Genomic DNA, 15595 nt, shown 5'->3' with positions numbered 1-15595 from the left:
TAAACTTAAAATAGTGCATGGCTGGGGTTGCTATGGAGACCGGCCCCAGCCGCACTGGGAGGGCGTGCAGCAGGGCAGGGGCTGCTCCAGAGCCACTGGGATCTTGCGAAGGGCAGCTTGGTCTGGGGCCAGGGCAGAGCTGTGATCTACTGCCTGCACACTCCAGGCAGGGGTGCACAAGCAGCAGATTGCAGCTCTGCCCTGGCTCAGGACCAGGCTGTCACCACTGCAGGAAGCCAGGGCACAGCCAAGATCCACTGCCTGTGCACCCCTGCCCAGAGCATGCAGGCAGCAGATTGTGGCTCTGCCCTCGTCCTAGACCAAGGTGTCCGAGGTGCAAGATCCCAGAGGCTCCGGTGCAGTCCTCTGCCCTGCCCTGCTGTGCACCCAGCCAGTGCAGCTGGGGCCGGTCTCCATGGCAACCCCAGCCTTGCACTGTCACAGCACAGATATAGCAGGCATCTCCATGGAAACTGGCCCTTGCCATGCAGGCAGGGCTGCTGGGAAATGGAGTCCACTGGTTGCTGGATCTGCCATTTTGTTCACCACTGCCCTAGAGCCAGCCCTTCAGACTTCTGCCTGACTGCAGATGCCTGGCAATGGGATGAGAGAGTTGGTATAAGAGAGACTTTCCTTCTGTGGGGTCCCCAGGAAATGGTGTTGCAGATCAATCTCTCATCCCTTTGCTTCTTGTTACCACCTATCAAGAGTTTCTTCTGATATGCTGTCCCTTATTCTCAGAGCAGCAGTTGGTTATTTCCTGCCCTCTTTAGATTGGTCAGAAGGAGATTGAGAGTTAATGGGCTGGGCCAGGCTAGGTGGGGTGTGTGTGCCCATGTGTGTGCATGCATAGGTATGCTTTCTGATTGTCGTTCTAGTGCAGTTGCCCTAGGGTGTTGGGTACTTTGGTAACAAACATTAGAGGGAGGCAGGGCTGGGGAGAGGACAGGACAGCTTGGAGTGGAGCAATTGACATATGAGGAGAGATTGAGAGAACTGGGCTGTCTCAGCATAAAAATACCTGCTACCTTTGACTGAAGCGGTTTAGTAACTGGCTTAGCAAAACTGGTGCAGTCCCTGTACACGGCTGTAGACAGGGAAGAAATCAACTAAAGCTCCGTGGCCACTGGGGCCTCTTGCAGAGGGCCGATGATCCGGTTGCAGTGGTTGCTAGCTGCAGAGATTTCTAAATGCAACTAGTTCATGAAAAAGTGGAACTAAATGGACGCACATTTCTTGATGTAGAGGTGGCACAGCCAGTGCTGGAATGAATATGCCCTTTTGTGGCCCTCTAGCATTGCCCCATATGTGAGCACACTTGGCCAGCTTTGTCCCTGTTAGCATCTTGAACCCTCCCCCACCCCCCAAACCTGACCACTTTGCTAGTTTTGGTGCCCCCTTTGTCTTGTGTACTGCATTGTTTACTGCCCCAAAGACCTGGGAAATGTTCTGACCTCTTCTCTGTGCTCCCCTTGTTCACCTCTGCTTTTGAAGCCACCCTACACTATCCGTTGAGTTGAAAAAGGGAGGAGCCCTGCTGCCATGATACACTGTTGGTGTTACTGTGTCTCCCTCTGGCTTTGGTTTCTGTTTGGGGTGGGCTGTCTACTTTTAGTTCATATGTTCCTTGGGTATGGATTGCCTCCTTGCCTAGCATGGGCTGGCCCCAATATGATATCAGGTACAGACCAAAAAGATGATGCAATCTAAAAGCTGAAAGTACCAGAAGGGAGAGGAACTCCAGTGAAGGCAACAGTAACAAAGCTAGTATAAGTGGGGCAAAGCTGGGAGGGCAAATCCAGTCTGGTCACAGGGGAGTCCTCATCAGGTCTAAGGGGCCTTGTGGGATGAATGTTGCTTAAGATACGTGAATTAAATAGATACAGTGCCGGACAGCTCCTGATTAGGGACACAAAGTCCCCAGCATTGTGAAGGCTTCCATGCTTTCCCAGCCCTCTGGCAGAGGCAGCCTGGGGTCATATGTCAGGTCTCTGCCCTTGTCCTGCAGTCACTAACTGGCAAGGGGAGAGCTTCTGCATGCCTAGAATGAATTTTGCATTTGCCTTTACTGGCAGCTAACAGATGTTGTTTTATGGCCTGTGCATAGTCACACACATGGGAAGTGAGCTGTATCCTGCCTGGTTGGTAAAGGAGGTGTCTCTACTCACCTGGGTGATCAGCAGAGTTATAACTGCTGAGCAAAGGAAGGACTGTAGTGGGATTTCTTCCCCCATCCATCTGTATTTCATGGAAAGCCTCTGCTAGCACTTGAGCAGTACTGGCTCCCTCAGCTTAGAGCAGGCTGTTTTATCCCACAGCAGGTCCTGCGGTGATTTTGTTTTGTTTTGTTTTTTGATAGCAGTAGCAAGCCTTTGCTCTAGCTCTTATAGATGAATGTTGCTTTGTAGAACCTCTAATTGTAGCTACCTTTGCTTCTTTCTAGGTTTCAAGTGCCCAATTTGCTCCAAATCTATAGCTTCCGACGAGATGGAAATGCACTTTATCATGTGTCTGAGCAAACCCCGCCTCTCCTACAATGGTAAGAGCTCTGTTTCCATGCATCTGTTTCCAGATCAAATGGCTTATGATTGGGAGGGCAGATGCTGCATGGAGGGTGAGTTGCATCCAAGTTCTGTCATCATCTTGGATCAGGATGTTCCTAAATGGCTCAGAGAAGGTTACTGAGAAAAGGTTCTTGCTGTCTCTCCCAGAGCCCTGCTGGCTTCATCTGCAGTACTGCTCACTTGGCACAAGCTGGTCAGACTCCCCCCACTTATTATTTTCCTTTGGAAGCACTCAAGTGCATGTGCACTTTGCTGACTTGAGCCAGCTTGCACATGAGGGAATGGGTTGAGACCAAAGCTTTCCTAGGAAGGTGCAGCCTGCGTTTTTGGTGGGGCCTTGTCATTACGTTAGGCCTGTAGGGCCCTAGCTCAGTACCTTCCCCCAGCCCCTTTTATCCAGAATGCCCTCCTTACACCTCTGGGTAATGGATCTGTCGCCTGCCTTGCCACCTTATCTCTGGAGCTTTAGCCTGACCCTGTTACCCATGGATATGGCTCACTTATGCCTTGCTTTCAACATGGGGACTCTAGTATGGATGGCTGAGCAACTTCCAGTCTTGTTAGCTCAGGCCTCTTCATGCTGTTGCCTTGTGGGTTTGGATCTCTGTCCTCATTGAGCTCCCACGTAGACCTGCTCTGCTGTTCACCACTTCCACCAAATGCTGGGAAAGCTAGTTGTGAATGCATTGGGGATCAACTGCCAGACTCCCCACCCCCTTTCCCATGAGGTAGGCTGGCTGAGGGTGTGGGGTAGGGGCTGTCATAAGCCCTTCTGGGCCTCTTGGGTCATGGGGGATTTAACACTGCTGGTGGTGTTACCTGTTGGTGATTCCTAATTTGACTGCTAAGGCCAGGCGTCTCAGACTTGACTTCTAAAGCCAGATCTAGACTATGTTGGCTGGATTCATCACAGGGCACAGGGGTGGCTCTGGTGACAATGACAAGAGCTCCAGCTCCAGACTGGTGCATGCAGCAGTGGTGTCTCCAGCTCCTGCCCCCTGCTGAAGCTGGAACTGCTGCCACTGACCCACATTTCATGCATCAGTGACAGCTCCAGCTTCAGCACAGAGCACGTGGTAGGTACAACTCCAGGTGTGGCTCACGGAACGTTGTAGGAGAGCTGGTGACTGGGGAGGTAGGGCTGCAACAGTGGCGATGGGTGAAGCAGTCAGAGGGTGACCGGGGTTGTCAGCCCTTGCTTGCCCTCCTATCACCACTGATCACTTTGTCCATCAGGGTCCTTGGGCCCCAGATTCTGGAGCAGGCTACTTGTTCTCTCTCCCCAGCACCAGTCATCTTCCCCAGCTTACAGTGACCCTGGCTCCACAGACCAGATCCAGCTTGTGGGCTATGTGTGATACTCTTACCTTAGGTCAGTCACTTTACTCTTGTGCCTCCATTTCTTCCCTCTTTTGAAATGGAGGAAGTGCTGTCCTGCTGCCTGGGGCTATACCTGTGCCAGGTGCTAGGATTGTTGTGAGCACAGTGCAGAGCACCCCTACCCCAAGGATCCTGCAGGCCAAGAGGACAAACTCGACACTGTCCTGGGAGGGCAGAGGTTAAAGATTGCCTAGGAGGTCCATGCTGCAGCCCACAGGGTGGGGATCTTGCCACCCAGCCTGCCCTTAGCATATTAGTGTGCCTGTAGCAGGAGGAGACCTGCATATCTAATGTGCCAAAAGACACTGCAGCAAGGGAGCCCATGCATGTGTGGGTGGGTGGATGAGGGCAAGGCAACTAGTTGTAGTCATCTTATGGATTGGCTAGTGACAGGGTACCCATCACCTGCTTCTGTGGTAACCTGAGTCACTTGGGCAGCATGCTTTGCCTCAGCAGAGTGCTCTTTCCTTTCCTAGGCCTCTCACAAGGGTCAGATTGGTTTCTGTCTGCAGTGGAGAAAGGCTGGTCTCATCAGTCCCCAAGCCAGCATGCTCAGCAGAGTGGTTTGTGCCAGGTAGCAAACAGCAATCTGTTTGGCATGTGGTCACTAGCATTCTGGTCTGTGCTGCCTCTGGGACTTGTCCGTCTCATCTCATCCTATGCAAAAGTTAAGTGAAGGGACGTGGTCATCATGGGTGACCTAAACTACCTGGACATCTGCTGGGAAGAGCAGTCAGCCAGGTCTGACTGCTCATAAAGGTTCCTAGCTGAGTTACAGGACCTCCACCTAACCCAAGAGGTCCACAGTCCCACTGAGGAAATACCTTGTTGGACCTGGTCCTGGCCACAGGTGATGACCTGGTGAGGGGACTGCGGGTGCTCGACCACCTGGGCAATAGTGATGTTCGCCTACTGTAGTTTACCATCCAGCGCAGGGTGTCAAAGGCCTGCAGGAAGGCAGCAGCCCTGGACTTCAGGAGGGCGGATTTCAATGAGGTAAGGAGACTAGTCAGGGAGGCAGTGGGGTCCTGGTGCAGAGGGGAGTTGGGAGTCCAAGACGAGTGGTTGTTCCTTAAGGAGACAATCCTCCAAGCCCAAACTGTGACAATCCCCACACGGATCAAGAGGGGCAAGAGTGCTCAAAAGACCCCATGGCTCACCAAAAGCATCCATGAACGCCTCAAAGCCAAAAAGGAGGTGTACACCCAATGGAAGGGAGGGGCCATCACCAAGGAGGATTATACCTCCTTGGCTCAAGATTGTAGGGGGGCTGTTAGGAAGGCTAAGGCAGAGGTGGAACTTGGACTAGCAACCTGAATCAAAGATATCAAGAAGTCCTTTTTTTAAATACATAGGGAGTAAAAAGAAGGTGCCAAATAATGTGGGGCCTCTGTAGGACATGCTTGGTAATCTGGTGGTAGTGCCAGATGACAAAGCTAATCTCTTTAACAGATTTTTTTGTTTCCATTTTTCTGAGCAGGGACAGGGATATCCCCCACACTGGGATTCTGGACGGACCCAGGGGAGGCGCAGCCAGGCCCAGGGTCAGTGAGGACCTAGTAAGGGAACTTCTGGAGGGACTAGATGTGTTCAAATCAGCAGGTCCTGATGACCTTCACCCCAGAGTGCTTAGGGAACTGGCAGAGGTCATTGCAGGACCCCTGGCACAGCTTTGTGAGTGCTCGTGGTGCTCTAGTGAGGTGCCTGACAACTGGAAAAAGGCCAATGTGGTCCCCATTTTCAAAAACGGGAGGAAACTATAGACCCGTTAGTCTTACCTCAGTCCTGGGGCTGCGACCACCCCAAATTTTGCTGTAGCCCCCCTATAGTCCCTTCCCAGCACCATCACCATCACCATCACCATCACCATGGCCCTGGGTGCAGCACAGTGCAGCCCAGTCTCCCTGCCCCACCCCCCCAATGCTAGGAGGAGCCCAGCCCAAGCGAGTGCAAGGCAGGCACAGAGCATGTAACATTTCCCTTGCTTTTACCTGTCCTGCTTATACAGTGCCCTGGCTGTCAGGCTGCTTGTGTCCTCCCCCCAGCTCACAGATGCAGCCTGCCCTGCCCCGCCCTATGCTCTCCTGGCATGTGTGCAGTGGTGAGAGCTGGTCCCCCTCTCCGCGCCCCCCGCATCCCACCATGCCCCAGCGGGGCAACACCTTACCAGCTGAACGCAGCTGTATTGGAAATCAAATTATCATCAGCCAATATGCCTCCTTAAAAATCAGCTATCGGTACCAGGCCCCAAAATCTCTATCGGTGCACCCCTAGTGCCAGCCATTGCCTGTGCTTCAGTGTGGCAGGGATATAGTACTGTGGCATTTCCCTTGCCCATACCTATCTTCCTCATGCAGTGCCCTGGCTGTCAGGCTGCTTGTGTCCTCCCCACCTGTCTTATTCCATGCTGCTCCTAGGGTGGACAGGAAGCTCAGGTTTGGCCCCCAGTCTGCATCCACTGTATCTGCAGGCTCTGCCATCACTGCCTGGCCAGGGAAGGGGCCAGGGGCTTCTGTCTCCCATCATGATGTTGCAGTGATGGAGTTCTGGGATGATTGGGCTGGAATGGCTCTTCATTAAAGGACAAAGATATTGTTTCCAGCAGAGCCCAGGGCTGTCTGGCAAGTGTGCCCTAAGCTAGGGCAAGTGATTGCCCCCTAGGGAGGTGGACCAAATGTCTAGGTTGACCGGAGCTGCTGTGTGGCTGAAGACTTGTGCTGCTGGGAAGAGGAGGGACACCACAGCCCAGTTAGTCTCTACTGAGGGTCTCTTTAATCTCCTCACAGTGATATGCACCAGAGAGTGCCCAAGAGTGTTCCCAGCCTGGGCACTGGCCTGCATGCTGAACTAAGTAATGGTTGGTGGAGTTTGCCGGAAGGGGCTCTGTTAAGGGTGGAAGAGCAGGGTGTGGGGTTTCCCATAGAACAAGTACATACCCAGTTCTTCCCTAGTGGCTGGGATACCACACGTGACTAGAGCCAGAGCCACGGTTGGTTTCACCATCATTGCTCTTCTAGTTGGCTCTGGTGCTGGCATGGCATTTGCAACTAGTTGCAACTAGCAAGGTGCTGAGGTGGCCACCAGGCCTGTGGTTGCTCTGCAGAGTAATCACTTGCTAGTAGGCTTGCTCTGTTCCTGTTGTCATCAGCTCCCCATACTCTTTGCTCCCTCCAGCAGGCTGGCACTACTGCCGGGGCATGGCCATTTAGCAGAGGCATCGTCCAGCCAGGTGGGAGGCTTGCATGGCACAAGCTGGGAGTGTGCTACAGGCTGCTTTTCTTTCTTAGGTGTGGAAGGGAGCCTGATGGCCTAAACACCACCAGGGAAACCATTGGTCTGTTGTCATGGCATGTCCTCATTGCTAAAATCCCATGCTAGGTATTGGCCCCGTTTCCTTAAACCCCTCCTGCAGGTGCCTTGAATACTGTACTGTGTTGCACTCCTGTGCACCACTGTCTTGCCTGTCTCCCCCTTTCCAGATTATCAGCCTGTTTTGTCTTTGCTGCCAGGCAATAAGAAACAACCCCAGCCCCCTTCTCTGCCTCCCTGCTTCATTTGTTTCATTCTTGGCACCATGCCAGTATTTATTCCTGGATCTGCATCCCTTCAGCTCCTTTCATTCAAGCCTGTCTGCTACAGAACTGCCTCGGCTTATTTCCACTGTGGCCACTTTGGCACCTCTTGTGTGCCGTGTCCTGGATGCTCACTTTCTCAGCTGTCCTGAGGCTTGGTCCAACCCCCTTTTCCCCCACCACCACCACTCTTCAGGTCACAACTCTGGCACCTGTGGCCTGCATGCAGGAGGAGATAGTGACATGTTCCCCCTTCTGAGGGCACTGCTCCAGGGACAGGTACTAGCTCCCTGAGGAGAGCAGCCTAGGGGGGCACTCTCCTGCCTTGCACCCTGGAAGTTTCCCCAGCCTTTGTGACATTTGGACCATGCCTGTCTGATCAGGACCCAGTGCAGTGCTTGGGAGCCTGCCTGTATCTGTTCACTAAGTAACTGAACATCTCAAGTGCTTTAGGTTTCTCCTGTGCAGACGTTTCTGACTTGTGGAGCTGTCCTCTGGTAGGTTTTAACCACATGCAAATGAGGTTTTGTAATCTCATCTTAAACATGCATTTTTTCCCCACCCCTGTTTACCAATGTATCTTTAGCAGTGCAGAAATACCTATGCTGAGCTTGGACCCTCTCCACAAAGCTTGTTTCAGGCTGCAAACCAGGCCCAGAAGTGCTCCTACAAGTCAGCTGCACAGTTCGTTCCAAACCATGAACTAGCCAAGACCCATGTTCCACGCTGGACTCCAGTCTTCTCATCTTGCTAGGCATTTGTCCTCTCATCTAAAGCAGTACTCTTATCCCTATTGTACAGCTGGAGAGCTCAGGTCCAGCGAGACTGATTTCCCAAGGTCACACAGTGAGTGAGCAGGGAATTGAACCTGCATCTCCTGTGTCCTTGGCTAGAGCCTTAACCACTGAGGTAAGTCCCTTGGTTTTTCTGGTATGGTTGTCCTGTTTGCTCTGTGCTCCTGGAGATTCGTTTCAGTACTTGGAGATCAGTGGCTCTTTAGTTGCTGATAACCAGAAAGTGCCATTTTAAGCATTTATGACAGTGCCTAAGACCCCAGTGCTCCACCCCACCCAGGCCAGGGGGTGGATGCACTGCTGTCTCTAAGCCTCACTCCACTCCTCAAGTACTATAGTACTTTCTGTTGAGCCTGCATCTTCTGTCCTCCCGCAGTCATCCATCCAGGGATGTCTTCTTTTCACACAGCATCCCAACACTGGCTAATAGGGACACCCTTCTGTGAGGGCCCTGAATCTGTATGATTTCTGCCCTGTGAGTGAAATCAGGCAGAGGAGCCAGTGACCTTCCTTTGTGCCTCCCCAACACCCCTGCCTCATGTGGGAGAAGTACCAGATGATACTTGAGCAAGGAAGCAGGTGAGCATGAGTAGAGACTTCTTCCCTGGATGCTCTGGTAGGGTAGCTAGCTGTGCTAGTGTTTAGGGCCTTGGTTATGGTTGGCTGCCTTGTGTTGCAGTGCTGACAGGAATTCATAGAAAGAGTCAAGTGAGGGAGCAGTACAAATACATCACATGGTTACACCCAGGTCTCCCCCTTTCTGAAAACCAAGAGACAGTCCTGTAGTGTCCACTGGAATCAGACAAAGTCACCTCCCAGTTCTTCCAGCATGGGCAGGAGTCTACCAATATAGCTTTCGCTCAGATCTGTTTCCATCGAGTGCAGCTCTTCTCCTATTGGGGCTGAATCCTTTGGACTGAGGCATCAGGACAGCAATTCTAACCCTGACATATCCCATACCAAACTGGGCCAGCACCAAACAGGGGCAGGTTTTCAGCTATAATATGGTTACCAGCTGAGAGCAAAGCAATTGGCTGGAGAGTCTCCATGATAAACTCCCAATGTAAACCTGTGGCTTTACGTACACATTTTGTTCCTGGACACGCCTGTCCCAAACTCTTCACTGCTGATCCCACACTAGGGAGTTAAAAGGCACTTTGCCTATAGTATGGTATGTACTTGCTTTGAGCAGCATTAACCAACATGAACCCTAAACATCTGCAGTGATGCATAGCCCTGTCTATACTAGTGCCCCTTGTACCTCTACCTCTAGGGCTGGATCACTGGTAGTGACCGTGTAGCATTTAGGACAAGTATCTAATGTGGAAGCCCGTCAAGTCCAAAGAGTAATATGGAATGAGCTCCTTTTGAAAGAGAAGGGCATGTCTGTTGCTTTGGAACAACCTCTAGGGGAAGCAGATCTGGCCCTTTGAAAGGCTTGCATCTTTAATTGGGCCACCTGATCCTCAGACAGCTATCCTCTGCTACTGTCTTGCTAATGGTTCCTGCCCATTTGCAATAAAATTGTCTGAACTAACTTCCTCAAGGGGAACTTGGTAATGACACTGAGGTGGGGTAGCAGCTTCCTTTCTGTTGCCAAAGTGATTGACAGTCCAGAGAAAATAAGAGGCCTGTTGCCCTGGGCTGAAGTTTCTCAGGATCTTGCAAGAATTGGGCCTGCTGTGAACTGGGGTAGATCTCTGCTGGAGTGGGGTTGGGGATTCAACAAGAAAAGGGGGCAGGGCTCAGTTCTCCAGGAGTCCAGGCTGATCTGGGTGTTATGAAGGGCTGAGATGAGGAAGTTCAGTCATGTTACTATGAGTTTCAGTTTGAGTAGTTCTATTCTTCCAGCCTGAAGCCCCACTGCAGGTTGTGTGAAATGTAGCAGTCCTTTCTGCTTGCCCACAAGCTGCCTTGTGTTGCTCTCTAATGTCTGAATGTCCTCCACCCCAGAAGTGGTTGCATTTCCTTATAATGATGTTGGAAAGCTAAGGCTTTCCAGTCCAAAGAATATTCTCATAGCAACAGTTGCTTGGAAGAGCCATTGTCATTATAGAGCCGGTCTGTACATTTAACTTTCTCATCTACTATAGGATCTATATTGTACATCTTCAACCAGTCCACCTTTCTATTAGACATCCCTGTCCCTACCACCACCCTCCCTATGTAGGCTGTCTTTCCATGGATAGAGCCCTGCAAAATTACTGTAGAAACAAACCATAGCTGCCCCAGTGATCTAGTAGCAGACTGGGAGCATGGAGGATATGGGGGAGCTCTGAATGCTGGAAAAAGACTTACTAGTAGTTCCTTGCTGCCCTGCTATGCAGCATCCTCCCCTCCTTGGTACTGGTCTGTCTCTTGCTTTATTTTGCACTGCTCCCTTGGGTGCTGTTGGCCTGCTCAGACCCTGTCTGTGACTTAGATCAAGAGGCTTTGCACTTAAATGGAGGAAATAACCCTGGGATTTATAAATGCTGTGTTCAAACCAGGAGTACCTAGGTGTTGGCACAGAGGCCCTGCTGGAACTTCCAGGACTCTGCACAAGCTTCATAGAAACTTCCTCATATGGTTTTAAATTTGCGTCAGTGTGCACTTACCCCGTAGTGCTTTGTTTGACAATCCAGACTACTAACAGCTTGATGTAGGCCAGTGCTCTCCTCCTTGGAAGGCTTGGGCTGTCTCCTGGGACTCCCCAAGTAGGCTTGGGTCCCTCTGCTTTGAGCCACCCCCCACCTTTCAGGACAGGGCTCTTTTGTTAAGGCCCTGTGTTAGATGCTCAGTCTCACGGATAAAACCGGAAAGGGCTTGATATCCACTGGTTACTTCTGGGGGCAGGGGTTGCTTTGCCTTGTAAATTGTGATTGAGATGACAGAGGAGCAGGGATGCGGGATTAAATAAGGGGGGTGGTGGGACAGTCACAACTCTACACCTGTTGGCCATTGTCAGCAGCCCGGAAAAGCGTTGTAGGAGAAGACTGGATTTAGTTAAGGTATATGCCCAGGCATAGTGGGAAGCCAGGAGGGTGGTGCATACAGGATCAAGGTGGAAGTTGTCTTATGGGCAGCAGTGACTAGGAACTCCAGCAGAACAGAGGTGAAGTAAGTGTCAAACTAAGTGACTAATCACTGAGTCCAGCAAAGCTGGTGTGTAGGAAGAGGAGGCCTGGGTGCAGGCAGAGGTCAGGGTGACCTGGCATTGGGGTAAGGCAGGACAAAACCAGAGAGGGGTAAGAGAAGACAGTTTACGTTAGGACAGATAGACTGTCACTGAATTAAGAAGGCTGCAGGCCACTGGCCAATGTGACTGAGCGAGAAGGTGGGTAAGTTCCATCATGTTAGTTGCACCAGTGCCTGACTTGGCAACAGCATTGACCTCTGCAGTGATACTGGCCAGTGGATTTGTCATGGCTTTGCTGATGCTGACTCGCATTTCCCTGCTGTCCTATGGCTGCCCTGTGCAACAGCCTTGATGTTGCTAGCACACAAGAGGCTCGAGGAGAGGAGTTGGACAGTGTCCTGGGTTGGAACCTGTGTGAGAGGAAAGGAAAGGAGGGGGCTAAAAGTAAAGGTGATGCACAACAGCTGGCCCTACCTAGGAGGGTCTGGGTAGTCTGGCAGGGGAGAGGGGCCAGAGTACCATAAAGCAGGCTGGTGCTAGGGTGAGGGCAGACCTGTTGGCCTGACGCATTCTGCAGTAGAAATGGACCCTGCCCCTTTGTGCCCAGCTCTGAAGCTGGGGGAGCGTTCTCTGGCATAAAGGGAGATGGGGAAGCTTCACTCAGTACAGGCTGCAAGCAGTGTGGAGACTATGTGTATGGTGGGATTGGCCAGCCAGCAGGGCGTGCTCTGAGCTATTCCCCTCAAGTGCGGCTTTCGGTGAGTGCTGTGAGCCTGGTGCCTGTGTGCAGCTCCGGCGAGTTCTGGTAGGTGGGTGAGGTGTGGCAGCCCTGATGCCGGGAGTCAGCTGTGTGGCAAGCCCCAGGACTTCTGTGGCTCAGAGCTGCCACTGTCCTGTCTGGCACTGCCTGCTGCCTTGGGGGAAGGAATGTGACGCAGCAAATGGTGTCATCACTGCCCGGTCCAGCTCCCATTGGCTGTGCTGCTGCCAGCTCTGCCAGCTTAGCAGCTGGGGAGCTCATGCCCTGGTTAACCCCTGCTGTGAAGGCCTGGTCTGAAATGCCCTGGGTGTGCTTGCCCCTCCCCCCTGCTACCAGTGGTGTACGGAGTGGTGTGACCACTGTCCCAGCCAGCTGTCAGTGCCAGGGCCATGCTGGTACCACACCTTCCCCGTCACATGGGGGCCCATGCAGCAGAGCCCCTTGTGCACTGACTGATGGATGGCATGAGGCAGGCAGCTCTAGAGCTGGGTGCTGGAAATCAGGTCAGGGGGAGGAGTCTGCGTCCCTAAATTACATGCCAGGTCCCCCTCCTCCCAGCCTGATAAATTAGAGAAAATGCTTTAATTGTTGCTGGGCAGCTCCTAGATCCAGCCTGCCGTGCTCCCAGGCACCTCTGTGGGGCTTCCCCTCTGTGGGGTGTTGTGAGACTTCCTAAGCCAACCCTTCACCTCTGTGTCTGCCCAGAGCCATTATTCCCTGGGAACAGCTCTTTGCTTGGGGAACTGCACACTCCTCACAGACAGCACCTCTAGTTTTATTCCCTGCAGCAAATCTTGCTTTAGGGCTGCAGCAGCTGTGATCTCACCACGTTCCCTGCAGAGGATCCCGCTGGGAGATGCTGGTGCCTGTCGTGCCTCCTGCTGGGAGTAGCCACCCCCGATCTCCCCCATCCTGAGCTTCCTGGCAGTGTCCCTGTTTGAGCTCAAGCTAGATTCCTTCTTTGTGGGGTGGCTAGGGAAGGAGGAGCTGGGGGCTCTCTGCAGACCTTGGTGCTTACACCACGGCCTGCAGTGTCTCTGGCTGCAGCAGCTCTGAGCTCTAACACTGCTGGCCAGATGCTGTGACTGCTGTGGCAGATTGGTGCTAAAAATAGCCTTCTGTGCAGCAACTTCTCTGGGGAAGATGTGGGCAAATGTGGCTGAAATCCCTCCTACAGGGCTAATATAGGTGCCATGACTTAAAGGAAAAGTATACCTGCTTGTGGAGTTGCAGTGGGGAAAGGAGCTGGACCCTTAGCTGTCTCCGGCCCCTTTAAACCAGTAACTCTCCCTGGTGGAGAGGAGAACAGGGTTACAATGGTCACGATGGTTCTTGTGAAGGATGTGTCAGTGCTGATATCTGGTGCTAGGCATTGCCTGCCTGCCTGCCTGTCTGCTGCAGACAAGGTTCTTTAAGTAAATCTGATATCTTTTATTAGACCAACTAAATAGTTGGAAAAAAATTTCTTAGGAAGCTTTTGGGTTTAAAAACCCTTTCTTTGTCAGGCTGAGGAAGCATCTGCAGTTGGTGTGTGCTCTATTTAGTTGGTCTAGCAAAAGATACCAGATTTACCCAAATAACCTTGTCTGCCTATGTCATTAGACCAACACAGTTACAACCTACATGTCTGTCTGCTGCTGCATTGGGGAACAGCACTGTCACTGCTACATCTCTGCTGCTGAGTGGCAGAGGGGGAGGCCTGGAGCCCAGTCCAGGCACCCACCCTTCACCCAGGCACTGTGCTACCTGGTGCTAACTGTAATCTTGGTGGGGACTTCAGCCCTTGGGACTACATGCACTAAGCAGGGAGAGCATAGACAGAACAAGCTCCCCCAGTGCCCTGCCATCTGACTGGAGTCCTCCAGGCTTGCAAGGGAGCAGTCATTTCTGCACTCTATGCAGAGGCATGTAGGTGTAGTGGGGGCTGGGGTGTGTCTGGCTGCCTCCAGACAGGTCCATATTAAGTCCCAGGGTTGGCCAGTGTCTGAGTCCTGCATGTGCGGCTAGTGACAGAGAAGCAACCAAATGCCAGCTGTCTGTGCCCTGGATGAGGGTTCCTTCCCTGCTTGCTTTGTGCCAGACCTGGGGCTGCAGTCTGTCTGCCCAGGAATGAGTCTGGGAAGGCTGGAGTCCCAGGAGGGGGCAGATATCTTGTTCCCAGGGTGGGTCAGATCCAGTTGCCTATGCTTGAGGGGTGAAGGGAGAGCAGGGAATACCAGCTTGCTGCTGCATCTTCCTACCCAGAGCACATGGAGGCTGTTGAGGATTTTTAGGGAGGTGTGAATTCAGAAGCTATTTTGGCACTTGTGAAAGTGAGGATTTGATTGCATTAACTTAAAACAGTGCCCTGTTAAAAGATGTTTGAACAATGTTTCCAAAGCACCTGTGTCTGGGCCTCAGGTTCCCCCACCTCCTCCTTTTACTGTAGACATGGGCTCCCCAGCTTCTCCAAAGTGCTTCAGTACCAGCCTGTAGTTTATGGGTATTCCCAGCCAGTCCTTAATGCTTCTGGTCCTCCTTCCCTACCTATGTGTGCTTACATGCATGCATGCGCACACACACACACACACACAGACGTGCACACTGCCTTTGCTTGCCAGTCTTCCCTGGCCTCCTGAGCAACAACTACTGTATATGAAGATGCTCCCTTGCTGGCTTTTCCATGACCCTGTGCCCAGAACAGTGACCTTCCTGTGCTCTCCTCTCCATGTGCCACTCTAAAAATGGAGAGAGTAGCCTAAACTTGGAGGTGTCCCTGCATCCACACAGTGCACAGAGATGGAGATTGGATTTCTGTCTTGTTGTCAAGTGAGTTGGAAAACCAGATACCAAAGCAGCTTGTGCCCTGATGAAAGGAGGTGTGCTTTTGGGGTTGCTGCTGGAACAGTTTTTCTGCTTTTCCTGCAAAGCTATGGAGACTCCCCCTGCCCTTATGCATCTAGATTTCTGTGGTTAGCCTGGCCTACCAGAGATACACGTATGCTCTTGATGATGCCTCACCTGAGAAAGCAGTGCTTTAGAGCACTCAGTTCCCTGTCTAGTGTAGGTCACAATTTGCTGACAATTACTGCTTCTCTCTGCCTGACCATAGATCCAGTATTGAAGACAGCACCTCTGCTGACCCACTGGGTTAGCTTCAGGTTCAGTGCAGCCTTGGAGCACTGTGGGAATCTGAGGACTGAACACTTCCCTGTTGGGCTCCACAGTGTGTGCACTTGCAACAGGAATTGCTTCATTTGGTGCAGCTGCAGCTGGAGTACTGCGTCCAGTTTTGGGCTCCACAATTCAAAAAGGATGTGAAGAAGCTTGAGAGAGTCCAGAGAAGAACCACGCGCATGATCAGAGGTCAGGAAAGCAGACCTTACCACAACAGGCTGAGAGCCATGGGGCTCTTTAGCCTGGAAAAG

General features: G+C 52.1%; 1 protein-coding gene across 1 annotated transcript in view; it reads left to right on the top strand.

Annotated features, from left to right (window-relative positions):
- Positions 1–15595, top strand: part of ZNRF1 (zinc and ring finger 1) — a 151740-nt gene that overhangs the window by 115747 nt on the left and 20398 nt on the right. Inside the window, exon 2 of the mRNA XM_019505802.1 lies at positions 2444–2539. Within this exon, the coding sequence (XP_019361347.1) occupies positions 2444–2539 (96 nt within the window). The remainder of the gene's footprint in view (positions 1–2443; positions 2540–15595) is intronic.

Source organism: Gavialis gangeticus, unplaced genomic scaffold, assembly GCF_001723915.1.
Source record: "Gavialis gangeticus isolate Ggan-Ray unplaced genomic scaffold, GavGan_comp1, whole genome shotgun sequence".
Taxonomy (NCBI): Eukaryota; Metazoa; Chordata; order Crocodylia; family Gavialidae; genus Gavialis; species Gavialis gangeticus.
The sequence above is the reverse complement of the archived record's forward strand: the minus strand, read 5'-3'. Positions and strand labels throughout refer to the sequence as shown.